General features: G+C 44.5%; 1 protein-coding gene and 1 long non-coding RNA gene across 2 annotated transcripts in view; both read left to right on the forward strand.

The window, feature by feature from the left end:
• Window positions 1–25,469, forward strand: part of TNFRSF11A (TNF receptor superfamily member 11a) — a 27,525-nt gene extending 2,056 nt beyond the window's left edge. The window contains exons 4-10 of the mRNA XM_023752597.1: window positions 3,831–3,974; window positions 7,707–7,800; window positions 9,118–9,212; window positions 10,563–10,676; window positions 12,034–12,086; window positions 13,826–14,585; window positions 24,998–25,469. Coding sequence (XP_023608365.1) covers window positions 3,831–3,974; window positions 7,707–7,800; window positions 9,118–9,212; window positions 10,563–10,676; window positions 12,034–12,086; window positions 13,826–14,585; window positions 24,998–25,302 — 1,565 coding nt within the window. The 3' untranslated portion in view covers window positions 25,303–25,469. The remainder of the gene's footprint in view (window positions 1–3,830; window positions 3,975–7,706; window positions 7,801–9,117; window positions 9,213–10,562; window positions 10,677–12,033; window positions 12,087–13,825; window positions 14,586–24,997) is intronic.
• A 58-nt stretch (window positions 25,470–25,527) lies between these two features.
• On the forward strand, window positions 25,528–27,627 carry LOC111825683. The gene is made up of 2 exons (XR_002828885.1): window positions 25,528–25,677; window positions 27,306–27,627. It is a non-coding gene; the product is annotated as an uncharacterized LOC111825683 (long non-coding RNA).
• Window positions 27,628–27,994: the final 367 nt, after the last annotated feature.

A 27,994-nucleotide genomic window follows, 5' to 3' on the forward strand; every position in this document is an offset into this window, starting at 1 on the left:
AAAAACCCCTGTGAGGTAACCACGATGATCCCATTTTAAAGATAAAGAAAACTGAGACTGATAGAGGTTAAATAACTTCAAGGTTAAATAACTTCCAGTGCAAAGCAGGACTCCCAGTCAGGTCGTCGGACTCTCGAGTCTTTTTCCTAAACCAGGGGTCCTCAAACTACGGCCCGCAGAAAACATTTATCCGGCCCGCCGGGTGTTTTTGCCGCCGCTGCCTGTCCTGCTTAGCAGCCGACTCGTCCCGGGCCCGCAGTGCGCATGTGTGGAATGTCTGAGGGACAGTGAACTGGCCCCCTGTTTAAAAAGTTTGAGGACCTCTGTCCTAAACGATAAATGTCCTATTAACTCGACAGTTTGATCTCTTTATCAATCTGCTGTGGGGTTTTTTGCCTCAAATTATTTAAAATTATAGTTTATTTTCAGGAATCGGGATCAAAATATGCCTCTTAAGTCTCAACCTACAGGTTCCTTTCCTTTTTCCTTTTTCCTTTCCCATTCAGTTTATCTGGGAGAAACCTGTTGTCGGTCCGGTGGTTCCCACAGCCTGGTTGCTGCTGGTTGCACCCCCTTGGTGCTGTTTAGCCTATTCTTCCGTCTTCTACATTTCTTGTAAAGTGGTTGTGAGATCTAGAAGGCTGCTCAGATTCTGATTTGTTTTTTTGTTTTTGGCAAAACTCCTTCGTAGTTGGTAAAATGTAGTTATGTCAGGAACCATGTAACAGCTGCTTTTCTCTCTGTATGTGATATTAGCAGCTATTGACAATCATGAACTAGATCCATTTTCATTAGGCAATGATCCAGTTCTATCATTCCTTCATTTCTTAGCTGGGATGGTTTGTAAAGGGAAACTCCCCCCATCAATGATTCATTACCCTGAAGTACACTATGTACAGGAAAGGTGGAATGAATGCTGCAGCTTTGTTTACCACTTTTCAAAACAGTGACTTGATCATCCAGCTTTCTCCAAAGGATTTGTATGAATATTATGAACTAGTGAATTTAGACATCTTCGAGGTGTTTTGGTCTACTGCAGTTATTAGTTTTCCTGGTGCTCAGATCGTCCCGCCTCCAGGTGGCCCCACCTTTGGTACAACCCCAGGTGTCTTTTTTTATTTTATTGATTTCAGAGAGGAAGGAAGAAGGAGAGAGAGATAGAAACATCCATGATAAGAGAGAATCATGGATCAGCTGTCTCTTGCAAGTCCCGCACTGGGGATTGAGCCCACAACCTGGGTATGTGCCCTTGACCGGAATCGAACCTGGGACCTTTCAGTTTGAAGGCTGACGCTCCATCCACTGAGCCAAACCAGCTAGGGCAAACCCAGGTGTCTTGAAGAGCTCCCTTGCTTCCTGGCTCACATTGGACATTTCCTGCCCTGCACTTGGAACCAGCCATTTCTCTAGGAATTCCTGATCACTTTCTGCAAAACATCTTATTTAGAGATCTTGACCTGGGTGCTGTGGAGGCTCATTGGTTCTGGATTGACTCTTATGTGTAGGTTTTTCTCTTTCCCAGTGGAAAGAACTAGGAAATAAATATATTTTAAACCATAATTTTCCTAATGGTTAAAGACAGCTGGCAGGTTTTGTTTGGAGAAGATAACATGGAAACTCCACTGAGCAGAAGCATCTGATCAAGTCTCTTTTCTTTCCCACGACTTAGTAATGACCTTGACTCATTGCTGTCTCTTGGAAATAAAGAATCATCTGTCTACTGCCAAAGTTGATTAAAGTGCAAAGCCTGGTTCATTAAGATATTCAAGTATATGCCAGGCTTACATTCACTTGCATTTGAGTGCGATACTGGAATTGGAATTTTTCAAGGACGCGACAGTGTCTGTGTGTGTTCCAGGCATCATGCGCTTATTTATACACACTGGCCTTGGTGCCGCTGAGCTGGCCTGGACCTCAGAAAGGGGCCTGGAGGGAATGGAGATTTCTCCAGGTTCACCATGCTTGGGCCCAGGAATGGGGATAAGAAATGTGTCCCTCCCCTCCCCCTGTTTCTGGCTGCCACTTAGTTAAGGCTGTTTCTTTTTTCCATGGAACTCTGTTCTAGTTAGTTCAGGCTTTTATAGCAGAATTCCACAGACTGAGTGGCTTAAACAACAAAAATTTACATCTTCTAGTTCTGGACGCTGGAAGTCTGGGATCAGGGTGCCAGTATGGCTGGGTTCTTGGTGAGGGTCCTCTTCCTGGTTTCAAGATAGCAGCATTCTTGTTGTGCCCTCACATGGCTGAGAGCAGAGAGAGGAAGCAAGCTCTCTGTTGTCTTTCTTACTGAGGGCACCAATCCCATTCTTGAGGGCTCCACCCTCATGACCTAATCACCTTCCGAAGGCCCCACCTCCTAATACCATCATCGAGGGTTAAGAGTTCAATATAGGAATTTTGAGGGGACACAAACATCAGTCCATAACAAACTCCGAGAAGTATTCAGGACTATTCGGTACAAGGGCTGTTTGGACAATCCGGATGAGATGTGTCCCACAGGGTAGAAGGGCTGTTTTAAGTAATGTTGTTGTACTGTGTTGTGTTTTTGTGCAGTTGATTCTCACTGTTTGGTGCAATTATGTTCTATACAATCACCACAAACACTGAACTAGCAAATACTGAACTGCTGTTCCCAGGAGAAATGCAGGTTCCCGTGAGCCTCTGGTCACAGCGTTTTTGTCAACTGATCAACATATAACCTTGTTTTATGTGTGTTTGTGTTTAAGGACAATTTATGTAATAAATACTTTGACTCATTAACATTAGACTCACAACCAAGAGCGCTATAACTCATGCCTGAACCAAGTTTTTCTAACACACATTTTCTCCATAAGACACATCGCAGCCTCCTCGGGCTCAGAAGCACTAGACAGTGCCTAAGCACTGCATTTGGAGGCCATTTTAAACAGTGAAATCACCAACAAAAAACACAAAAATGCTAAAAAATAGGACTCTAAAAAGACCATAAAAGAACACGTTTCCACAATGAGAGCTGAAACATTAAGGCAGAAGGTGTTACCTTATTCACCCTCACCTGGCAGGTCCCCAGGGGCTGAAATTTCCCCCCACTCTGCGAAAGTGCCAGGAGTACTGATTGGGGGGCTACGGTGACATTTTAGCCAGAAGGTGAAACTGCAGACCTGAATCAGTGGCTAATGAGGATCAACTGTGTGTGAGCAGTCACCTCTCTCGAACAAAGACTGGACAGGCCCAGGAGAGTGGGGTAACAGGAGGGCACTCTGCTGTGAGGTGTGAGGAAAGACAAAGGTATTATTGTGGGAGAGACGAATTTCCAAGTATGTCTTCACATCCCACCTTTCTACTCGTCCACTTAGCTAATCACACAGTGACCCCAGTCTCCGGGCTCTGAATAACTGTGGCCCTGCAGGATCTCAGGAGGAACCCCTGATCTCCAGGAACCCCATTCTTTTAGGTCCTATCTGGCATTGGTGTTAAGGCTATTTATCACATTTGAATTTACTAAAAATCGGGAGATTATGAAGTCTATTTTTCATTAGTAATCAGTGATCATAAACTTCCAGCCCTTAGTCTTCCTACTAACATGAAAATTGACTTTTAAAAAGCCCTTCAACTCTTAATTATTGAGAGTGAAACCCCCCTGGGATGTTTCAGTGCCAGCACAGGAAGCTGAGGGGACTCCAGTGCTCCTGAGAGCCAGTGACCTGAATGCGTCAATGTCTGGGAGGAGGCCGGGCACTGCATTGGGGGAATTGGGTGGGGTTGGGGGTGGAAGATGGGGGTTGGCATGGAGTGCACCCCCACCCATGCATCCTCGAACTGCCTCGCTGCCCTGTCTCTTTCGCTCGCAGGCAAGGCCCTGGTGCCGGTGGAGCCCGGCAACCGGACAGCCCCTCGGCGCTGCGCCTGCACGGCCGGCTACCACTGGAGCGAGGACTGTGACTGCTGCCGCCGCAACACCGAGTGCGCGCCCGGCTCAGGCGCCCGGCACCCGGGTATGGGGTTGCTTCCCGCGTCATCCTCTCTCACCGAGTCCTGCAGTCACCTGGAGGCCAAAGCCGGTGCTAAGACGGCTTCCCTGCGTCATTCACGCTCCGGGGAGCCAGGTGGCGCTGGAGGAGCTTGAGGGTCCCCTGAGAACGGAGCCCCAGGTTTGGTTCTAACAAGGACACGTGAGCGCCTGGCCCACATGCTGGTCTCCAGGCTCCTCCACCTGCGGAGCTTTATGCTCCCCACTTAGGACAGAACCCGAAAATGCAGGGGACCTCCAGATGCTTCAAAAAAACACAAATTTGAGCATCCGCTTAGCAGAATTTTGAAAAAATCATGCACCCCCTAGCTTATTTTTAACTTGACAGCTCAAAATTTTTATTACGAATTTAAAGAGTTGCTAAGTATTTAGTTTCCAGGGAAAGATAGCAATAGTAACACTTCCTAAATTTTTCAATGGAGTATCAACACCGTAATCTATTTTAAAATGCGCTCATTGCCTCACCTGTGGGAAAGATAGAGTTCTTCCCCCTCCTTTGATTTGTATTCATTTCGCCTTCCCTGCAGAATTCTATCCTGATGTATTTTTGTGCTTGGAGGGTTTTTGCTAATCACCTTTCATACTCTTTCATATCCAAAATTATGCACCTATTTGAAATCTTAAGTTTTAAAAAATTTCTTGTGACTCCAGGTTCTAGGGGTTAAAAACACTTCTTCTGGACCAAATTGTTACTGCAGGTATTATACAATAGGTCAAGGGTGAATATATTATATTTTGCTATATTAAAGTCTTTACAAACTAAAGAACAAATGGAGTTTTTTTTCCAATTAGTTCATATCTTCCGGGTTGAATACAACTTATTGCTAAAATGCAACAGAATTCAAGCTCAATCCTGTTTCCACTAAGTGCTGAGAAACGTGTTCGCATAAATAGCTAAACAGCTAAGAAAGGACTCCCGTGACAGGAGTTCCTCAATTCTATCAGCACTTTCTGAGTGACATGTCCCAGATCACACAGTGATGTGACATCAGTGTGGTGTTTAACGATTGCTCAGTTAAGAACTCAACTGTGTCCTTCAGTTTTGTTGAAAGTAAATAAGTAGAAATAATCTTTTTGACTCAGAAAAGTGTTTCTTAGCGTCACTTACATCCTGACTTCTAGGAAGTATACCAAAGCAGTTTCTTTAAGACATAACAACTTACTAGTATTTATACCTGTTAATCTTTCCCTTGGAGGCATTTTTTTTTAAATCCAGAATACTTGCACAGGGTTAAGAGAATTAAAATATTATTCATTTCAGTTTATAATGAGGAAAGTGTTCGTCAGAGAATCTAACTGGTACAGTCAATCCTGAGTATCTAATGTATCAAGTAAACCAGACAAACTTTCTCTTAAAAAAGTCTGACTTGCTTTTTTTAAAAATAAATTTTTTATTTTTCAATTACAGTTGACATACGATATTACATTAGTTTCAGGTGTACAACAGTGACCTGCCATTTATATAACTTACAAAGTGATCATCCCAAGTTGACTTGATTTTCCAATTTTTAAAATGAGTCTCCCTGTGACAGCCGGCTCCCTTCTGAATTCTGATTCTCAGATAGACAAGGCCGAGAGCCTTTCTGCAAGTTTGTCACCTGCATGAAAAAAGGTGCTGTCCCCTTCTCTGCTTCATTCCTGACCGATGTTCTCTCCGCCTTGCTCCTGTGGGAATGGGTCCTTCTTTGGCAATAGTTGGAGGACACAGGGGATGACATGAGTGAATGAAAATTTCCCTCCTGCCCTAACTTGCACTGTACAGTTGACCCTTGAACAACACAGGTCTGAACTGCATAGGTCCGCTTATATGTAGATTTTAAAAACTTACAGTATTGATAAATACAGTACAGTGTTTATGATTTTTATTTTCTTCAGAACATTTTATTTTCTCTAGCTTATTATAAGAATACAGTATATAATATATATAACCTACAAAATACATGTAAATTGTTTATGTTATCAGTAAAGCTTCTAGTCAACAGTAGGCTGTTCATAGCTAAGTTTTGGCAGAGTCAAAAGTTATATGTAGATTTTTGACTGCACAGCGGGGGTCAAAACCCCTAAATTCCACATTGTTCAAGGGTCCATGGTATTTGAATTGAGAACAAGCCCACCTGGTCCCAGTTACCCTGTTTCTATGGTCGCACTTTTGTCCTTAGATAGGGAGAGACAGTACTGAGAGACTCTGAATGCAGGGGCTCCGCCATCACCAGTTTTTCTACTTGGTGTTCCGTTTGGCATCTCAGAGGTTTGGCACCATCCCAGGATTTGGAGTGGGGAAGAGTGTGCCTTCTTTTGTACAGTGGGAGCAGTGTGATTAGGGAAAGGAACGGGACAGGGAACCTGCAGGATGCCCCCTGGCAGGTCAGTTACAAGGAACAGATCTGGAAGCCCAGTCAGTGGAGGGAAACCAATGAACTTTGAGCTCTGCTGCCTTGTAGCCCCTTAAGAAGTCTCTTTGTTTTTAAGGGTTGCTCTTCTAGAGCATGTTTATCTTTTGAAAAGCTGTTTGAATTTATGTGAGTTGACTAGATGTTAACTGTGCTTTTGTTAATATCATTTTAAGGCAAATCAAATAGATTAAGTGGGGGAGGTATCCTACTTATTGAGGCAGTTGCAGAAATCAAGAAGATACTTCCCACTTGACCCTGGAAAAAGAACATGTAATTTCTTATTTTAGTGTTTTATTCATGAAAGTAATCACAGAAGTGCTACTAATTTCAAGAGTAATTTGTGGTTTTGGTGCAAGTCAGTTGCGTGATCATGATACCTCACATAGTAGTCAATGTTCTTTATTGGAATTCCCAAAAGTCTACACATGTCAGCAGCTAATAGACTTAGGAAATCTGAGACATTTCCTATTTTAATAATATGGTTTGCAAGGAATATGAGGGTGCTGAAGAAAGTTTGCTAAGCAGGATCAATTCCTGCTTTCAGTGCTGTGGCTTAAGGCAGGGGTCCAAAATCCATCCTACCACTTGTGTTTGTGTAAATAGTCTTATTGGAACACAGCCACATCCCACATCCCTTTTTTTTTTTAACATATTGCCTATGACTGCTTTCATGCTACAAGTATTTGCAGCAGAGACTAGAAGGCCTGCAAAAGATATTTACCATAAGGTCTTTTATAGAAAAAGTTTGCTACCAGCCCTTGGTTTAATAGAAAGAGACCTGTAGGAGTTTTTTGTTTTGTTTTTTTAAGAAAACTGTTGTCACTCACATGCTTGAACTGGTGAGATTAAGCTGGCCAGAGAGGTCAGGTCAAGAAGTTGTCCTTAAAAGCAGTAAGAGGACTGCCACTCTCTGTGGATCAAGGTTAATGTAAGTCCAAAAGGCTGAAAGGGGAGATCAGGCAGGTGCGTGGTTAAAGCAAGTAGACAGCAGGCTCCCCGGCTAGGAAACAGAGTATTAGTGACCAGGACAGTGGTTCTGAACAGCTAAGGGTCAGGACCTAACTCAGATACTGGCATTAGTAGCCTGAGACTGAGCCAATTACCCTCCTGAACATAATAACCCTGAACCTACTGCTGGGATGGAAGGCCCTCTAGAGCCTGTGGGGGCTGAAGCAATGAGCCACAGGCAGCGAGGGCAGGGAGTGGGGGGAGGTGAGAGGCAGAGGGACCACCATCCTGGCCGATATCTAAGTGTCCTTGTTTGGCTTTTGTTTGTTCTGTTTGTCCTTTTGTTTTTTTGACAGTGCAGCTCAACAAAGACACGGTGTGTGAGCCCTGCCTTGTAGGCTATTTCTCCGATGCCTTTTCTTCCACAGAAAAATGCAAACCCTGGACCAAGTAAGTGACAACGAAGGAGCCCAGGCAGTGTGTTGATTTTAAGTAACTCAACCTCCACGTTTGGGTTGGACACAGACTGTTTGAGTTTTGTGAGGCTTCCCCTTGAAGCCACATTCAAAATGGGAAAAGCCTGTCAGTTCAGTGTGGGCAAAATAAACCCGTCCAACCAGCCTTCAACCTGGTGTGACTTACATGCCTTACTTTCTAGATTCAGTTTGGCTCAATCTTTGACTTAGAGTTTCAGCCTCCTTTTTCTCTTTTCTAACCTTACGTAGTTGAAAATGATTGATGACACTTGTTATCATTCACTCATGCCCGTCACTGCCCCACCCCCACACACACACTTCTCCTAACACCACTGCTTTGTTGTCCAGAGATGTGTGTATGTGCATAAAGAAGACTCCTGTTTACATAAATGTTCGCATACTGTAAACACCATGGTTTTTTTCACATAATATATCTTGAAGGAAGCTCATTCCATATTAGTTCACTTAGATCTTCATGGCTTTTTATAGATACCTAATATTTCATTGTAGAGATGTGCCGTAATTGAGTTAATAAGTTTCCTAGTGATAGTCATTTAGGTTGTTTCCAGTCTTGTGCAGTAATTAATCATTTTAAATGAATCACCTCATATGTACTATTTCACACTTATGTTAGTGTATCTCTAGTGGAACCTGGGTCCTTTCATTACATAATGATTCTTTCAGTTCCCAATACATGAATTCTCATTAAATATTTATTTCCTAATCCACTTTTCCAAGTTTTATGTTGACAAGGTTTTCTGTGTTTTCAACTTCTAAAGAGCATTCATCAAAAAAGTGTATCAGTGCCCAGCCAGTGTGGCTCAGAGGTTGAGCATCAATCCATGTACCAAGAGGTTACTGGTTTGATTCCTGGTCAGGCATATGCCCAGTTTTTAGGCTCGATCCTCAGAAGGGAGTATGCAGGAGGCAGCCAATTGATGTTTCTCTCTCATCGACATTTCTCTCTCTCTCTCCCTCTCCCTTCCTCTCTCTCTAAAATCAATAAGGACATTTTTTTAAGTTTATCCCCTGGCAATTGAAGCATTTGGAATCTTCTATACTGAAGACACCAATCTACTGTCTTTTGGGCCATACTCTTAGAAAACACTGGCAGTATTTACTTTTGTTCATTCATTTGTCCACTTGGATGATGTGTGGACAGGCACTGGGGATCCAAATGTCCAGAAAGATGGGCTCCTCTCCTGAAGGAGCTAGCAGTCTAGTGGATTAGAACCTTTGTTTCTTTTCTTGAAAAATAAGAATATAAAATGGAAGCACTTAACTCCCACAGCTGTACCAGTCTTGGACAGATGGAAGTACGTCACGGGACCAATAAGTCAGACGTGGTCTGTAGTTATTCTCTGCTGTCTACAGAACTACCCAATGGTATGTTTATTTTTTTACTTTTTATTAAATTTATTGGGGTGACACTGGCTAACAAAATTATTCAGGTTTCAGGTGCACGATTCCACAACACATCATCTGTACAATGTATTATTGTGTGTTCACTATCCCAAGTCAAGTATCCTTCCATCACCATTTATCCCCCTATACCCTCTTCTATCCCCCTTCCTCTATGCTATGCTTAAAAACAGCAGGTTGCTTGGTAGATGTGTCTCGGTCTAGTCAGCTCTTATAGATTCCCCCAGGTTACCTTCCATATCCGGAGGGCTCATCTCTCCCTTTCTATCTCATCCCATCCACAGTTAGGTTAATATTTCATTTTTGTCAGTATTTTGATTTTAGATATGTTGTTTATGTGATAATATTTTACTCTGGAATGGAGAACTAATAATGTATTTATATGTATAAAAACAAGAAAAGAAAAGAAAACTGATCTGCAAACATAAATTAAAATGCCCAAATATAGTAGGCTGGTGGTGGTCACAGTACGAGTGTCTATGGGAGATTTTGGTCACCAACCAGAGTTAGTAACTTGTTAGACTATAGCTATCATTTGTAGATCAAATTAATCTTGAGTATGGTGTCAAAGAGTGATAGAAAGTGACAGTTAATAGTGGCTGCTGGTTTTGCAGGTGAGTGAGACGGTTGGAGGTGGGTCCAGATATCACAGCACATGGGATGGCATACGTGTAAAGAAGACCTTTCTAATGAAGCAAGAGGACCTGAGCCACAGAAGAACAGGGTTAATGAACTTTGACTAAGAAAATTGAGGGTTTAGATTTGACATTTGGGGAGACAGAAGATGGTGATTGAAGATGCCAGTGTTAAGGTTCTGGATATGGAGCTACACAGTCAGAGCAGCATTTTTAAAAGACCATTTTTTTGAAGATAATACGAAAAATAACCAAAGGAATAAAAACGGCAACCCTGGTGCCTGTGGTTATTTAAAAAGAGGTATGATAAGGGGCTTCCTTTTGCCTCAGAGGCCAGTCCCCTGGGGAGACTGAAGTGTCCATAGGTGAGCAAAGATGGAGCTGGATGGCCTGGTAAACAGGATTTGAGTTATTCTAAGTAGAAACATTTCAAGATGGTCCTGGACTGACCTCACTGGAGTGATGCTGGACAGTGGGACTGGGCCATGCTGGTGACTCCACCCTTTGGAACATGAGTGTTCTGTGACAAACCTGCAGTCAGGGTTGGGGCCTTCACACTTCTCTTATTCCAGATCAGCAGCCTTGATTCTGGGGCTTGATGTAAAGGGTTTTGTTTTTGAGCTTAGAGACAAAAATGAAATCACCTTTAATACCATTTTTAAACCTTTTCCTGATACAGAGCCCCAGATTTTCTTGCCCAGTCTGATCATCCTGCTTCTCTTCGTATCTGTGGCATTAGTCGCTGTTGTCATTTCTGCTGTTTACTACCGGAAACAAGGGAAAGCACTAACAGGTATGATGTCTATGGGGGATTTTGAAAATGAATCTTAAAAATAGATACATTTCAAGGTATATGCCTTGGAAGATGTGTATGTTGCCTGTTGACTACATCCAGTGATCTGCTAAAAATAAGTGCCTTGAGGTGGTTGGGCTTAAACTAAGATCAAACACCCTTTATGCCCAATTCATTGTTCTCTGGCAAAACAAATAAAATCCATTGTGCTTATTTATGTAGAAGTAAATACAAATACTCTAGGAGAAAGATTGTCATAGTAGTTATGATTATTATCTCTGTGCACAAATATTTTGGCACCATTTGTAATTGTCTAGTTAGTACTAATCTCTACAAGGAAAGAGCTACAATTTTCCTTTTATTTGGAGTACCTTTATTTTTATGTAATTTTATAATAATGAAATAATAACAATGATGATAGCAATAACTGACATGTATTGAATATTTATTCAGTAAATGCATACACTGCTGTATGCATTTTACTAGTACATGTACTAACTAAATCTCCCCCACAGCACTATGAAGTAGGCACTGTTATTTCCCTGGTTTCATGATGAGGAAACTGAGGCTCAGAGAAGTTAAGTAAACTGGGCAAGGCCACATCATAGGTGCCATTAGCTATGATTATTACTTGATTATCTTCTTATGGAGAATTGACAACCCATGAATTCAACATTAGAATTCAGTGGAGGTGGAATAAAAGTTTATCTTTGTATGATGTAATTTCATAATTTTTTTAAAAATTCATGGATTTGACTTTTTAAATGTTATCATGTCTATTTGAAAAAGTTGATGGGGATATAATTTGTATATACCACAGAACATATCCTTTTTTCCTGAGAAGCAAGAGTATAGTGGAAAAAGATTTGGGGCCTGCTGGAACTCAGTGGGGTCTGCCGCAGCCTTCCAACATGCACCTGACTTTTATTGTACGTATATTTGAGCTGGTTCACTGGAAAGTCACGTCTCCACCATGTTGTCTCCTTTCCCCTACAATGCCCACCTAGGCCCTTGTAGTCAAAGATTAATTGCTAAGGGTCTGAGAGTGACTATCTTCCTATCAGCAGTTCTGATACCCTCAAATGTGCCCCAAGGTATTCAATGGAACATTAGTATATCATATTTGGCTTTGCATGGATCAGAAAGTTTTGTTTTGATGGAGCAGGATGGGTAAGATGTCTTTATAGTGTTTAAATAGGTTGATTTTCTTTTGAATGTTTTCACTTTCAAGAAGTCCCTCTGAAAAACTTACAGAGGGTTATGTATAAAGATAATACTGAACTGACATAGTGGTCAGTGATATTGAATTAGAAATAGGAAGTACTATGAAGATCTTATCTTTGCTTTGTTTTTCTAGCTAATTTGTGGCGCTGGGTCAACGAGACATGCGGCCGCCTAAGTGGAAATAAGGTAAATTTAAAAGTCTTAAATGCTCCTTGTAGTACTTTGAACAATTATGCTGAGATACTTCTTAGTCAAATATTGAGCCCCATTGTGTTAAGAGGAACTTTCTTGAGGGGATGGGACCCCAAATCCCAGGGCTGATCCCCACAGAATAACCCAAAGCCCAGGTCAGTACTCTTCCTAAATGCTGCTTTCTTTGTATTGCATTCCATTTCTGTCACCTCTGTGTACAGATATTAATTATATTCTTTTTAGTGCCAATCATAATTGCCTATTACAGATTCCAGAAGGAACGAGTTTCCATTTTCTTTTACTTTGTAGTTAGTTATTTTGATAACTATTAATTTTGATATCATTTCAAAATTATAGAGAAGTGGTAAGAATAGTACAAAGAACTTCCACATACCCTATTCTCAGGTCTACCAGTTGTCTAAACATATTGCTATATTATTTGTGCTCTCTTTTTAAAAAAAATATTTTTTATTGATTTCAGAGAGGAAGGGAGAAGGAGAGAGAGATAGAAACATCAATGATGAGAGAGAATCATTGATCGGCTGCCTCCTGCATGCTCCACATTGGGGATTGAGCCTGCAACTGGGGCACATTCCCTCCTGATTCATACGTCAACACTCAACCACTGAGTCATACTGGCCGGGCTGTGCTCTCTATGTGTGTATCTGTATATATTTTTTTCTTGAACCATTTTAGAGTGAATTGTGCTCCAGTATCCTTAAATACATCATTGTGAATTTCTTGAGAACAAGGACATTCTTTTATGTAACCAGAGTTCATTTATCAAAATCAAGAATTTCAATAGTGGTACAATACTATTATCAAACCCACATTTGATATTAAAATTTCACTAGTTATCTCACTATGTCCTTTAGATCTATTTTCTTTTTTTTTTCTTTTTTTTTTTAAATATATTTTATTGATTTTTTTACAGAGAGGAAGGGAGAGAGATAGATAGTTAGAAACATCGATGGGAGAGAAACATCGATCAGCCGCCTCCTGCACATCTCCCACGGGGGAGGTGCCCGAAACCCAGGTACATGCCCTTGACCGGAATCGAACCTGGGACCCCTCAGTCCGCAGGCCGACGCTCTATCCACTGAGCCAAACCGGTTTTGGCAGATCTATTTTCTTAGGTATAAAAATGTATACATTTTAAACCACGACGAGCTCATACTGATTTCTCCAGTTCCTGTCCCAGCAGCACTTTTTGATCTTTCCTTGTTCCATTGAATCATGTTTTCTCCAACAGCAGAAAACCTGCCTCCTATTATTCTCAATTCCAGGATACATAGAAAGTACTTTCAATTACTAAACTCTACCACAACAAAAAACAAAGCGACTAACTTTGAGTTTAGTATTTCCTTAGAGGGTGTGTGTGTGTGTGTGTGTGTGTGTGTGTGTGTGTGTGTGTGTGTGTGTGTTTTAATTTAGATTGAAAGTCTGTAGTCAAAATTCCGTGTTGTGGAGTTATTTGGGTTGACTCCTGCCCTTGTTTCAACATGAACATGCTATTCATGTGAAATGCAGTTAGATTTCACTTGTTGCTGGTTGCATTCTATGTTAGGGCTCTTCCCCACTCTGTAATTTTAAATAACACGAGTTGCTACAGAGTGAGTGTTCCACCTGTTCTTGTTATGGTGGAAATAAACCCCATTTTCGGCAGTGTTTAGCAGAACCCTGTTCTAATAGCTGAGTATCAATCCTTCTGCCTCCCGAATGTCACTCAGCAGGAACCCTCAGGAAGCAATTTTAGCCGCACTCCCATGGAAGCCTCGAGCCAGCGGGAACTTTGCGACGGGGTCCTACTGCTGACCCTGGAAGAGAAGATGTTTTCGGAAGACCTGTGCTGGCCGGAAGGAGCGGGGGTCTGCGGGGGCGCGTGTGCAGGCTGCGCCCAGGCAGAAGACACCAGGATGCTCACCTTGGTCAGTGAGATGGAGGGCGACTCTTTCAAGCAGATTCCCATGGAAGACGAGTACGTGGACCGGCCGCCCCAGACCCCACACTCCTTACTGGGCCTCACTGGGCCGGGAAGCAGATCCATACCCCCTTTCCCGGAGCCCCTGGAGGTGGGGGAGGATGACAGTTTAAGCCAGGCCTTCACCGGAACAGAGAGCCTGCCCGATTCCGAAAGCTGCAATTTGGCCAAGCCCCCGTGCAGGACCGATTGGATTCCCATGTCCTCCGAAAAGTACTTGCAAAAAGAAGTGGAGGGCGGCAACTGTCCCCACTGGGCGGCCTCCACCTCGGCAGATGGCTGCGCAGGCTGCGGGAACCCTTCTGGGGAGGACCGGGAGCCCTTTCTGGGTTCCCCCAAAAGTGGACCCTTGCCCCAATGCGCCTACGGCATGGGCCTTCCGCCTGAAGAAGCAGCTGAAGAGGCGGAGGGCGGAGGCCAGCCCTGGGATGAGGCTGATGCACAGCCTCCCAGCTCCAGCAGGGGAGGCCCTGGGTCTGGAAGCCCCTCCAGTGAGCAGCCGCCTGCATCTGGTAAGTGGCTCTCTTGATCTCTCCTTTCTGAGCAAAAAGGCCTGTTCATGGTACAGGGCTTGGGGGTGAGTGTCACCGGTCATTCAGGGAGAAGCAAAGCCGACATGGGAAACATTCAGCTCTCCCATTTTCTTTGTGAGGACTATTTACAGGACGTGTTGTGTCTCAGGCCTGGGGCTGGGTTTGTGAACTGTGCCACTGTCCTGTCTCTTCATTTCTACATGTCCCTTTTGTGCTCGGGCCTCTCATGATGGGATTAGGCCTCAAAGTCCAGCATTGACCCCCCGAAGTCAACATTGACCTCAGGCCTGGCTGACAGCTAAGCATTCCCTCAGATTTCTAGTTTTGTTGTTGTTTCAAAGCAATCTAGGTCTCAAATCACCTCCCATAGAAGCTCTTATAAATTTCAGGAGAATAAACAAAATTGTGTAGTTAATCCTTATTAATTAATATTTATTGAGAGTAGCCTGTTGGTTCTATACCAGGTTAACAAAGCAGTAAAGTGTTCCTTAATGCTTTCTGTGAGAAATCCCTTCTGTAACCACCACATATATTGATGGCACCTGGAGAATAATTTTACAATTAAAAATCATTATAGAGATTTATTATGTACATTTACTGCACCACTGTTTGAGCGTGAATAAACCCACCAATTAAAAGTTTTGTGTTTTTTTTTTCTGGAGGGGAAAACACCTTCTGTCTTATTATGTAGTTACAAGAAATCATGCTGCATGGTGAGGGCTCCCTCTCACTCAACATGTGTGTGGGGGTGAGAGTAGGGAGTGTCAGGATCTCGTTGAGAATCTTCTGGAAGCTACAGACACTCTCCAGAAAAATGAATATATGGATATATACTATTTAAGGGGTTGCACAGAATCCTCTGACCCTCTCCCCCTCAAGCCCCCCCCCAAAAGCCCGTCCATGGACTACCTTGACCCTGGGCTGTTTTTTCTTTTTCTTTACGACCCCTTTATTTACTACAAGTGGTGCTAGTAGCCGGTCTTTGAATTATTTCATAACCCTGGATAGTTCAATCCCTGCCCTAAACACAGAGATGTCGCTGATGGTGCCCCCTGGCTTATGTGGGAGAAGAGTGTACTTGAATCTGCTTTCTAAGTTTTGTGGTTTTGCTACAACCACTGATGTGTAAACTCTATAATATCAATTTTCAGTCAGACCCAGAGGAGGGCTATTTTTCAAAGAACTGATGTGTTTTTCCTTCAGAACACCTCCACAGTTTTTAAAGATGTTAAGGACTTCCCATTACTAAAAGTTCAGCTCTATTGTTCTGTTTTTGTTGTTGTTTTTTGTTAATCCTCACCCGGGGATACTTTTCCATTGATGTGTTGAGAGAATGGAAGGAAGGGGTAGAGACAGAGAGAGGGAAACCACAATGTGAGAGAGACACATTGATTGGTTGTCTCCTCTACGCTCCGACTGGGGCTGGGGAATTGAGCATGCAATCGAAGTATGTGCCCTTGACCAGAGTCAAATTTAGGACCCTTCAGTCCACTGAGCCAAACAGGCTAGGGCTATTCTGTTTCTTTTTAGTAGTGACTTTTCTTCCCATTGAACACTAGTGTGAGGGGCTGAGGAGAATGGGGAGGCAGAAGCTCAGCATAGCAGAGGCCATGGCTTAGTAACACTGCCAGGGGCAGACCGGTTTTTCAATTGGTGACACCAGGAAGGTGATGTTGGCCACAGTGTCAAAATCATCGACAGTTCCTGGAAGAACAGTGCTGGCCATGTTTAAGGTGATATTTTTTTCTCAATGTCATGAAACCCAGAGCCAGATCTGTGTTCTCCCTTGACATAAAGTTAAAACGGTGCCCTTGTCTCATTTTCCTTATCTTTTATTTCTCCAGCTTTAAACATATAGGCTTGGAGGAAAGGGAAAGAAAAAGTGTGTCATCAACTAAGTTGTGTTAATTTCCAAAGAGCTTATGTTGCTTTTTCTGTCCTGTCTGGTGCTTAGTCGTGCAACACATCCGTAGAGATGCTGCCTGCGGATGCCAGCAAGCGGGCCAAGTTCATTTTTGCCTGAGCAGCAGCAGCAGCCAGATTGATTTTTGAGGCTGTTCCTTCCATAATTACTTCTACATGAACAGGCCTTCTGGTTTCTGGTCAAAATAGCACGTTCTCATTATTGCCTTTTTTTAATTGTCATGATTTGTGTTCTACAAAATGTGAGAAAGAGGATGAGCTTGGGTGAAAGATAAGAGGCGGTGGCTAATCCTATTTGAGCTTCTAAAAGCCACTGCTCTCAGGACTTAAAGTGGCGTTTTTATTGGGTGTTGGATTTTTATGTGTGGGTGTTTTAAAAACATACAACCAGTTGAAGTGGTTTCTAGAGAAAGGACAATGACTAGTTACTTCCTCAGTAGGAAAGAGTATCTCCTTCGCACCCAGGATCCTTTTGAGGAGAATCATGGTTCTTCAAAGAGCTCTACCAGTCTATTTTTTAAAAGTAATACTCAATGTCAAGGCTATTTTAGCAATGTTATAACTCTTATTAAAGACCAGTGAGAATTATTAGCCACGACCAATGAAGGGGGAAAACATAGTTTGGGTTATCTATACTAATAAAAGCGTAATATGCTAATTAGACTGGGCAGCCTAATGGCCTTCCAGATGAAGTTACAGCTGCGGGGGCTGAGGCAGAGGCAGTTAGGGGTGATCAGGCAGGCAGGTGAGCAGTTAGGGCCAATGAGGCAGGCAGGCAGAGTGGTTAGGGGTGATCAGGCAGGTGAGCAGTTGGGGGCGATCAGGCAGGCAGGCGAGTGGTTAGGGGCAATCAGGCAGGCAGGCAAGGGGTTAGGGGCGATCAGGCAGGCAGGTGAGTGGTTAGGGATGATGAGGCAGGCAGGCAGAGTGGTTAGGGGTGATCAGGCAGGCAAGTGAGTGGGTTGGAACCAGCAGTCCCGGATTGCGAGAGGGATGTCCGACTGCCTGCGGGATCGGGCCTAAACCAGCAGTCAGATATCCCCCGAAGGGGCCTGGATTGCGAGAGGGTGCAGGCCAGACTGAGGGACACCCCCCTCCCCCAATGCACTGATTTCATGCACTGGGCCTCTAGTGTCGTATATAATCATGTCTTAAATTTACATTTTACATTATTATCCTTTTGACATGATGTTGGTTACCTTGGTTATAAGCCCTTTTGCCTGGAGTTTGGATAATTCTCCCTATATCTAGAAAAGTAGTTCATGTCAAAGAAAAAAACAACTGATTATATTTTTATTATTATAATTTTTTAATTGTTGTGGCTTTTTTGTGTGTTTTTTTCTAAATTCCTTCACCTTTTTCACCCAGCCCCACAATTCCTCCTTCCCTCTGACAGCTGTCAATCTGTTCTCTGTATCTATGTGCCTGTTTCCATTTTGTTACTTTATTTTGTTCCTTAGAGTCCACATATGCGTGAAACCATATGTTACTTGTCTTTCTCTGACTAGCTTATTTCACTTAGCATAATACTCTCTGGGTCCATCCATGCTGTCTCAAAAGGTAAGATTTCCTTGTTTTTTATAGCTGCATAGTATTCCATTGTGTAACTGTACCACAGCTTTTCGTATGGACCCTTGGGCTGCTTCCACATCTTGACTATTGTAAATAATACTGTAATGAACATAGGGTGCACATATTCTTTTGAATTAGTGCTTTAGGTTTCTTCATATATATTCCCAGAAGTGGAATTGCTGGGTCATAAGGCAGTTCCATTTTTAATTTTTTGAGGAAACTTTATACTGCTTTCCACAGTGGCTCCACCAGTCTGCATTCTCACCAGCAGTGCACAAGGATTCCCTTTTCTTCACATCCTCGCCAGCACTTGTTCTTTGTAGCAACTGCTTATAATTAACTGGAGACCTGGTGCACGGATTTGTGCACTGGTGGGGTCCCTCGGCATGGCCTGCAGGTATCGGGCCAAAACTGGCAGTCCAACACTGCCTGCCGCTCCTGCCTTCTGCTCCTGCTCATCCCGGCCCCACTGCACCTGCCATGGGCTCGCACCCAGTCAGTCCCTATTGGGAGAGGCTCGTGCCACCACAGCGGCACTTGCCAGCCATGAGCCCTGCATCTGGCACCCGTGGGTTAGCTGAGCAGTGCTCCCACTGTGGGAGTGCACTGACCACCAGGGGGCAGCACCTGCGTTGAACGTCTGCCCCCTGGTGGTCAGTGCGCGTCATAGCGACCGGTCAATTGGTCGTTCCAGTTGTTCAGTCATTCTGTCACTTAGGCTTTTATATATATAGATGTGTCTAGAGCTGGCCAGTGGCTTGCTTTTGGCTCCTGAAACCACTTAGTGAGTCCAGCCACTCCTGAGCTGGAGAGAGTTGTTTATTTACAGGCCCACAATGATTCCTAATGAACCCCAGCTGCATATATCTTTTTCTACCAAATCTTTATTGAGGGTCCACTGAGCCATGGAGACTTGAAAAAAGTTTGGGAACCAAGTAGGGATTGAGGTCAGGGAATGGATAACACAAAAGGAATCCATAATTTGGGCAGACAAAGCCCTCCACTGCCCACCTCCCTCTAGCCTCTCATTTGTTGTTCCCCTTCATCCACCTAAATTTTGGCCAATGTCAGCCCCTTTTACAGGGTCACCTCTCACTGTCTCTAAATTGTCCCCTTTTCCAGAGCGCGCAGTTCTAGTCCCAGCTCAAATGCGACTTCCTAAACCAGGGGTGGCAGGCATGCTGCTGTGTGGCTACTGTCCCCTTCTGAACCCTGAGCAGCCCTTCACAATTGGTCCTGGAGTCTTTCTGACTGAGCCTGGTACCAACAACCCATATCTTGGTAGCCACAAGCAATCATAGGAATTACCATGACCTTTGCCACACCTGATCTTTCCCATCTCCCAAGGTGGCTTGGTCACTGTATGTTAAGTGTTTATAAGTGCATTCATTCATTCATTCATTCATCCAGTCATGAATAACTAGAGAAACAGAAATCAGAGCTCTCTGTTTGTTCCCCAACTCACTCTCAGCTTTCCACTTCCTCTGTCTGTTCTGGGAAGCAAGGGTGGGGATGGGGGGAGTAGGGGATGGAAGGACTGACTGCCCTGGGCAGACGTAGATGTCCTGGGTAGAGGACACACAGACACAAGTGGCAGAGGTTGCCAAGGCCGATGTCTGGCAGCCAAGGGCACTGGAGGATGGGGCTCATGCCTGGCCCCCTAGGTTCCCCGTCTGCATTCTCCCCTCCCTGGGCCCCACCCTCTCTTGAAGTGACTATTCTTGACCATCCATTTTCATTCTCAAAGATTTTCCTACCCCAATTTTCTTCCCTTCCACCCATGTGAAGGGCTGCCCAGGGCAAGAAGGGAACAGTAGCCACATAGCAGCATGCCTGCCATCCCTGGTTTAGGAAGCAGCATTTGAGCTGGGGCTGGAACTGTGTGCTCTGGAAAGGGGACCATGTAGAGACAGGGAGAAGTGTTCCTGTAAAAGACAGTCCTCTATTTCTTCTCTCTCCTGCTGGAATGCCATCCACTAACTTGTGTTTCACTTTTAGCTAAGGGCTCATTGATTCTATAAGTTCAAAATATTTTATAATTTTGTTATTTGGTAATAATAATGAGCATTCATTTATGCTAAAAGTCAATGCACTATTTTAAAATATATGAAAAATTAATTCACTGTATACTTTTAATTCAGTCCTGCTTGCCTTCTCTCTGTTCTAATGTGGCTCATTTTGGAAGGGTTTCATTCATAAGCCACTGTAATTTTCAAGCATGATTCAGAATGGAACTATTAAATACTGCTTCCCTTCCCTGATCATTATACACCAGTTTCTTCCAAATGCCTAAAACAGGGCATGCATTTCCATCAAAAGGAAAGTCACATGAGAAGCATATGGATTAAATATAAAACCAGTTTTTAAGAAATTCGGAAGGCACCCAGGGTAGCTGGATAGCTGGAGCATATTCGTGTATATTTTTAGTTCTCTTCCTCCGAAGAATATCCGACTGACAGCTGGATGGTCTTATTTGCTATAGTTCTTGTAATTTAATATTCATAAATTATGCATTTTTAACGACATAATAAGCTTTTGAGAAGAGAAGAATGCATCCCCTTGCTTATAAATGTAAATTCTGTGAGGAATTCAGTTCTAAAAAGGAAGCTGCTTCTCTCTGCCTAGAAATAGAGAGTCCCTATAAAAGCAAGGATCCCACTTTCTGATCGTGAAGGGCCACTTTATTTGTTCATTGTTTCTGTTGAACTAAATGCTACTTTTACCTTTCTCCAGTTACCTGGACATTCTTCTGGTTAAGTCACATTAAATATTCATGTTAAGCCAAGTAACCCGTTTTGAATGTTAGAAACCCTTCAACATGTCTAATTTACTAAATACCCTCATGTCCTCTGGCTCCCACATCATACTCTTGGGTAGCCTTCAGATACAATTTGATCAGTCGACATAAGACTGTTTTGACATCCTGCTTATCTCCCTGCAGAGCCTGGACCTGAAGCCGCGGCTCCTCTCCCCTTAAATCACTAGCAGGGATATGACTTCATTTGTTTACTGTGTGTTGGAGAATCTTCAATGTGCCCCCAGAATAAGGGCAAACACAGACCCGGGAGAGTTGGCTGCTCTGCTGAGCGAGGGGCAGTACCCAGGCCAGGCCCAGAAGGTTGCATGGGAAGGACACCGGGTCTGTGCAGGAGGTGATGGCTACCATGACCTGGGAGTCCCTTCTCCTCTGCCAGCTGTCTCAGGAAGTTAGTCTTTGCTCTCACCCATTCTTTTGTGAGCCAAGTTCTTTGTTTCACATGCCTCCAACCCCATCTTTTTCTGCAAGTGAAATAAATTTAAAATAAATACCTGGTAGGGGAAAGCTGCCAGAATGACAGCTGAGAAGAGCAAGGAAGAGGGACACAGGGCCCTTACTCTGCTTGGATTCCTAGAGGTTCTATGGGCTAAATGCCTCAGGCCTCTTTAAGGCATCGTAGATAAGCCTCATCCGCACCATCCCCTTTTCATACCGCCGCCCCCCCCCTTACCGCTGTGATAGAGGGAGGAGTCCCCTCTATCAACAGAACATCCTGGGCTTTCTTGGTGCTCAGTGGAAAGAGTTATCCCTTTGGGGCCAGGTATTAATGGCAGAAACTATGGCAACCATGCTGACCCAGAGGCCCTGCAGCACCCAGCTGGTCATGCAGCCTGCTGGCGTGGGGACCTACTAATTGACCATCCAAGGTCTTGCCTCTCGGGTTAGCTTTCATAACCCTGCAAAACATTTCTCTTCCGAAAGATAGAGCACATTTTAAGGAATTACTGCTTTTTTTTTTTTTTAAATATATTTTACTGATTTTCCACAGAGAGGAAGGGAGAGAGATAGAGAGTTAGAAACATCCATGAGAGAGAAACATCAATCAGCTGCCTCCTGCACGCCCCCCACTGGGGATGTGCCCGCAACCAAGGTACATGCCCTTGACCGGAATCGAACCTGGGACCCTTAAGTCCGCAGGCTGACGCTCTATCTGCTGGGCCAAACCGGTTAGGGCAGGAATTACTACTTTTAAGCAAGGACAATTCAGGACTGACAGATATTATAGGATTAAGATACTACCAACTCATTCTAAACTGTGATCTGTTGGAGTTCTACATTCACCTAATAGCTGACTTGCATAACAAGAAACGAGACTATAGGGTTTTGTGTAGAATTACATAGATGAGTGTTCAAACCAGAGGCAGTCAAAATGATGGATTCTTCCCACAATGAAAACAAAATGTTGTTTAGATTTCTAGGGAAAAATGCCCTTTCAACCTTCAAGATGGATTGAGATCCCCCAACAAGACGGAGATGGAAAGAGCATTACTGCTCAGTGCATTCCCCAAATCTGATTCCTTGAGAGTTCAAGAGCACTAATACTACTACATTCTGGGACTAGTAATGCCATCTTTGCACCTGTGACCAATTCTTTGCTGTTTCCCAAGTATTATCAAATCTATTGTCTCGTTTGACCCTCATGCTGTCCTGTGGGGTGTTCACACATTCATTTATTCATTCATTGAGTCGTTATTGGATGCCTTCTCAGGCGGCTGTACCCTGCCAGGCTAGCAGGGCTTGAAGACTGATGCTCATTTCCTAAGAGCAGCTGAGGTCTGGACAGTTGTTAGGTGGTTGGTCCCACATTCCAAGGCTAGTGGGGGCAGAGTCAGGACAAGACCAGAGAGCTTTCAGATCCTTGCACTCTCTTCTGTCCCCTCCCCCTTCCTCACCCTCCTGTGCTCAGCCAGCCACTGAAACCACCATCCTTTAATCACCAGTTATGCACCTTGTGCTCTGCAGAGACTGAGACGCCAGGATGACATTGATGTTATTAGATTATTTGCACATGAGTCTGCATTATGACAAGCCATGAAAAGAATGTCAAACACAAGAGGGAAAAAGACAGCCAACCTGAGTGCTCACAGGCCAAGTACCTGGGAGCTGGTGTCTGCAATGCAGCCAGCCTGGCATGAAGGAGCACTCAGTGAGTCCTGGATGGGTGGTGTTTCTATCACTATTGTTCCCGTAATGGGTGCTCTCCATATCTCCATTTATCCCATAGACTGGCCCACACTCTCCTTTCCCTCTGGAAAGTAAGCTGACGGAAGCCCACAGCACACTGATTACTCACAAGTAAGGGGTCACTCTGGAATGCCCAGGCCCTTCTGCTCCCGCCTGGTGAGAGGCATGCTTCCTGCACTTCAGTCCTGAGAGTGTGCGCTGATCCCGTTGTAATTAGAAAATTACCTGCTCCATTAACTGGTCAAAAATGAGGTGGATAAGCATGAAAATTATTTCTGTGAAAACTGTTACATGCTTCAGGACAATTAAAAAAAGGACATACTTGAGAACTAACTTGGTAACTGGTGGGAGCAGAAAGACATAGGCATGCTAGAAAGCAAGCCCCTAGCCTAGCTTCAAGTTCACTGTATGTTAGGAGCACCTGTCAGTATGTTTCAGAGGGAACAGAGAATGTGGGCCAATCGAGCTAGTTGGTGAATGGAAATACTAACTGACCTCCCCCATGTTGCCTGGGGTGGGGGGGTTATTAAGTAAATACCACCCCACCCCCACTACCCATCTTGGAATATACCCCATACGAATGTCTAAGGGAGAAATAGCATGAGTCACACATCTTCCCATGTGACTTTCGGTTTGTTGCTCACATTTGAAATTCCTGCGTTTTCATGGGCCACTGTGCCTCAGTCCTGGCTTCGCTGCAGGTACCCTGTGGGGGAAGGGAAGGCTCCCCACAGGAATAGCCTTTGCGCCGTGGGCATTTATTAGACCATCCAACACATGCCTTCCCCATTTGGAGAGGATCTCTTCACATGGGGTGGCGACAGAACCAATTTTATTTCTGTGAATTATTATCAGGCTTTGTCACAATAGAGAAGAAGGAAGATGAGGAAGCTCGCCTCCCCTGGGCGGACATCGGTCCTGCTTGTGATGCTGAGTGTTGGGGGCAGCTCTGTGTCTCCTTGGTTTGTGGCATTTACTTTCAGTTCAGAGCATCAGTCTTTAAAATAGAAGAAGCATAAGAGGTAGCAGGTTTCCTAGCATTTGTTGACCCTCCTATTTGTTTTTCAAAAGGCCCGTTAATTAAAGACTCGCGAAATCTGCTCACTCACTGGCTAAATCTGCTCACTTGGGAAGAACACTCCTCAACATTCAAAAGGAAAGTGATTTATAGGATTCAATTTTTTCCCCATTTTAGTCTTCTGAATCCCCCCTCCCCCCCCCAGGGTTTAAAAAAAAGTCAAGGAAATTGATTAACCTCTGCTAAATATGAACCCGAGTGGCCCCATGGCCCTCTAGGCTGAGCCATTAGGGACCTCCAGGGAAGGTGGGAGGTGTAAAGGCATCCAGGGTGACAGAGGCCTCAGAGTGAGAGCGGTCAGAGAGCAGGCTGGGCTGAGGTGGGCTCCAGGAGCCTCACAGGTGACAACCTTCCCTCCAGCCCTCACTGCCCTTCCTGATACACTGGACCATAGCGGGGCCGTTGGCTATTTGCTGCACAGGGCTCACAAGTGGGCACAGGAACCCTTTTGTAGCATCTGAATCTTGACTGTGATTCTACAGTCCCGGTGCCCTCCTGCTAGTACTCCCAGAGTTCCGTGTGGCAAATGACAAAATTTGAGTGGGGTCCATTGCCCGGCTTATCTCCCCTTGTCTTCACCCTTCTCTTATCTCTTGTTCCCTTGTCTTCTGCCTCTCTCCCTTCTTCCTGGGCCTGTCAGGCCTGCTGAGAGGACGGTAAAGAACTGGGTGTGCCCGGTGCATGTAGGAGACCTGTCGGTGAGGAGAGGCCGCCCTGGCCCCTCCATTCATTGGGAAACTTCCCTTTCACAAGACCCGGTTCTCACCGCGAATGGATGACTCACCTCTGCGTGTTCTCTCTTCCTCTCCCCTGTAGGAAATGTGACTGGAAACAGTAACTCCACGTTTATTTCCAGCGGGCAGGTGATGAATTTCAAGGGCGACATCATCGTGGTCTACGTCAGTCAGAACTCCCAGGAGGGCCCGGCGGGGCCAGGCGGTGGCGCTGGGGAGCCGGTGGGTCACCCGGTGCAGGAGGAGAGCCCGCCGTGCTGCGACTCGTTCGCGGGCCTCGGGCCGCGCTTCCCGGACACGTGCAGCGCCCCCGAGCCGGACAAGGCTTCTCGGCCGGTGCAGGAGCAGGGAGAGGCCGAGGCCCGCGCGCCTGGGGCGCAGCGCTGAGCGCCCGGTACCCGCTGTGGCTCTCGGCGCTCCTCGGATCGGGGATGCCGCCGGATCAGCCGCGACTTCCCAGCCATCAGCCCACCCTCTGCAGCCCACCCTCTGGCCATCAGCACCACAGGGACCTCGTACCTACCTGGAGGTGCGGGCCGCGTGGGGCCATGAGCACCTGCACCTGGGCTGGGCAGGGCGGGGCGGGGCCGGGGGGCGAGCACGGCCCGGGATCGGCCTGCACGCGGCTCCATGCGGTACATCTGCGTCCAGTTACTGACATTCTCCACCCACCGTGCTATTCGTTGAATCGGGGCTTTTTAAAAACGCAAATGTGTTTTCACCACTCACTGGCGTGCAGTCACATACCAGCTGATGACTCAGGTACACGTTGCTCTAATTCGGTTGCTCCACTTTTTACCCCCTTTTATGGTCTTCCTCCCACCCTCCTCCCTCCCAATACCCGTTATCATTTCGTCAGTAGTCTGTCTCTTTATGACATGTTTTTATGGCGGTCCTGTTGTATTGGGTCTGTGCTTTTCCCCCTCTTGTATTTGTATTTCACTTAATCTCATAACACTTTTCTTGATAGCCCTCACCTCCACCCCACCCCCATACTTTTTTTTTTTTTTTAACTGTTTAAGGATTTTTCTTGAATTCTCCCAAGGGTGATGGTCTTTGTGTATTATCTGTTGCTCCCCTTCTCACAAGTACCTACCTGTGTTTTGGAAATGCCTGGGGTGAGGGTTGGGGAGGTGGGGGAGTGTTGGGGTCTGTACTAAGCACTTTTGGGAAAAGGTTAGAAATGTGAAGCCTGGAGGGAGGCTCAGGGAAAGAGTGGAGGGACTTTTCGTTTTTGAAAACATTTCTGAATTCCCATTTTTCTAAAAGAGGGAAAAGGGAAAACTCCTTTTCTCCTCTGAATGTTTTTATGTTTTGTCCATCGTTAGGCAGAACTGAGTTGTAGTGTGCATCCTCCTCCCCTGCACCCTCCCCAAATGTTCATCCCCGGGGGGGAGTTTATTTGCCCCTTCCAGCAGAGGCAGCCAGGTCCTGCTGTAAATACATCCCTAAAAATGCGGGCTGCTGCAGCTTTGCATTCTTATTCTTGATGTCTCTCGGGGAAAAGATGTGGAACTGAATAGGGCTCAGGGATAGCCTGCACAGAGTGAAAAGATGGTGCTACGGAAGCTCAAGAAAGAAAGCAAGCATCAAGTTGAAAGTTAATATGCATTTTCTTTCTTTAGACCAGAGTGGCATAAATGCATTTAGGCAACAGGCCTTATTTTCTTCCTAAGTAGAACTTAGCCTCACAGAAGTGGAAGACACTCCTGCTATTTTCCAGTGCATTTCAATTAAAAAACAAATCCTCCTCTGGTGGATTGAAGAAACTGTATCATATAAGTAGTATTCTCTTAGCATCAGTCCTCTTGTTAGGAAACATACAGTGTGAGTCAGACTGAAGGGAGTTACCTGGGTTGTTCCATCTGTTGTGGTCAATGAGTACTTGTTCTCAAATACTAGAGAAAAGTTAAAATACCTAAAATTAATTTTGCAGGTCTGATAGGTTTTCAGAGTGCTAACGGTGGTCACTGTCCACACTCTAATGGCCTGGCTAAAGGGAATGGCCACTGATCACGGGTTTCTCCCTACTGATTGTAGTTCTCTTGGAAATGCCGCAATGGTAGCCGTCAATTGCGACTTTTAATGGAGAAGCAGAGGGGGGCTTTATAATTTATGGGATTCCTTAGCGGATGGAAAAAATTGCAAGAAGAAACTGCCAGGATGATCAGTTGGTGGGAATTTACTGTCTGTTCTGCCCTTTTAGTTAACATTCACCCAAAGAGATGTTATAAAATGGGAGAAACCATTATACCTTTTGAGATGGAATATATTAAACAAAGTAGAGTTCACAAAGTAGAATGCTGAGCTAAAAACCCAAGTTTCCGCCGTGACTGTCATCATCCCACTGATATTACTTTACCTTTCTGTGCTTTCATTTTTCTTCCTAGGAAAAGGCACTAATGATAATTTTTGACACTCTCCCTACCCAGAGATAACAAAGGATGCGCTTCTTACAAAAAGGGTGCTAACTAATTAAGAATCTACTTTCAGAGAAAGGTAGTATTCGCATTCTTTCCCACACTGACCCCGACTAATTCTGTATTGACCCAAAGACAATTCATGATAGGAAATGTATAGCAATTGTAAGTCTGCCTCTGTGTATTATAGAGATGTATGTGACAAATGTAAAAAGAATGCAATGAAGACAACAATGAAAACTTGTTTGGGGGAATGTGATAAAGAGATTATTAAATGTAATATTTGACCATAGGAGAGTTCTTTCGTGGTTTGCTTAAACAGGGCTCTTTGTTAAACAACCATCTGTCTTATTCCCGATCTCTGTGGTATGCTCTGGTGTTCAATGTTGGCTATGTTGTGTCTTATTGGTGGGACCCGTGACAACTGAGTTGGGACAGAACATGACTTGCTTGCTTTGATGACATATCTGCTATTGATCTCATAAGACATGTTTGTAAACATGGAGTTGAAAGGGAATTGGAGTCTGATAGTTCCTACCCATATTTAACACAAATACCAGAAAAAGGAAAAAAAATCAAATTTTCTCTCTACCTATATGCACAAAGAGCAATTTGTGCTGTAATGGGACCTTCCTATGGTGGGGCCGAAAGGGCTCTTG

Source organism: Myotis lucifugus, unplaced genomic scaffold, assembly GCF_000147115.1.
Source record: "Myotis lucifugus unplaced genomic scaffold, Myoluc2.0 scaffold_36, whole genome shotgun sequence".
In the NCBI taxonomy this organism is placed as follows: Eukaryota; Metazoa; Chordata; class Mammalia; order Chiroptera; family Vespertilionidae; genus Myotis; species Myotis lucifugus.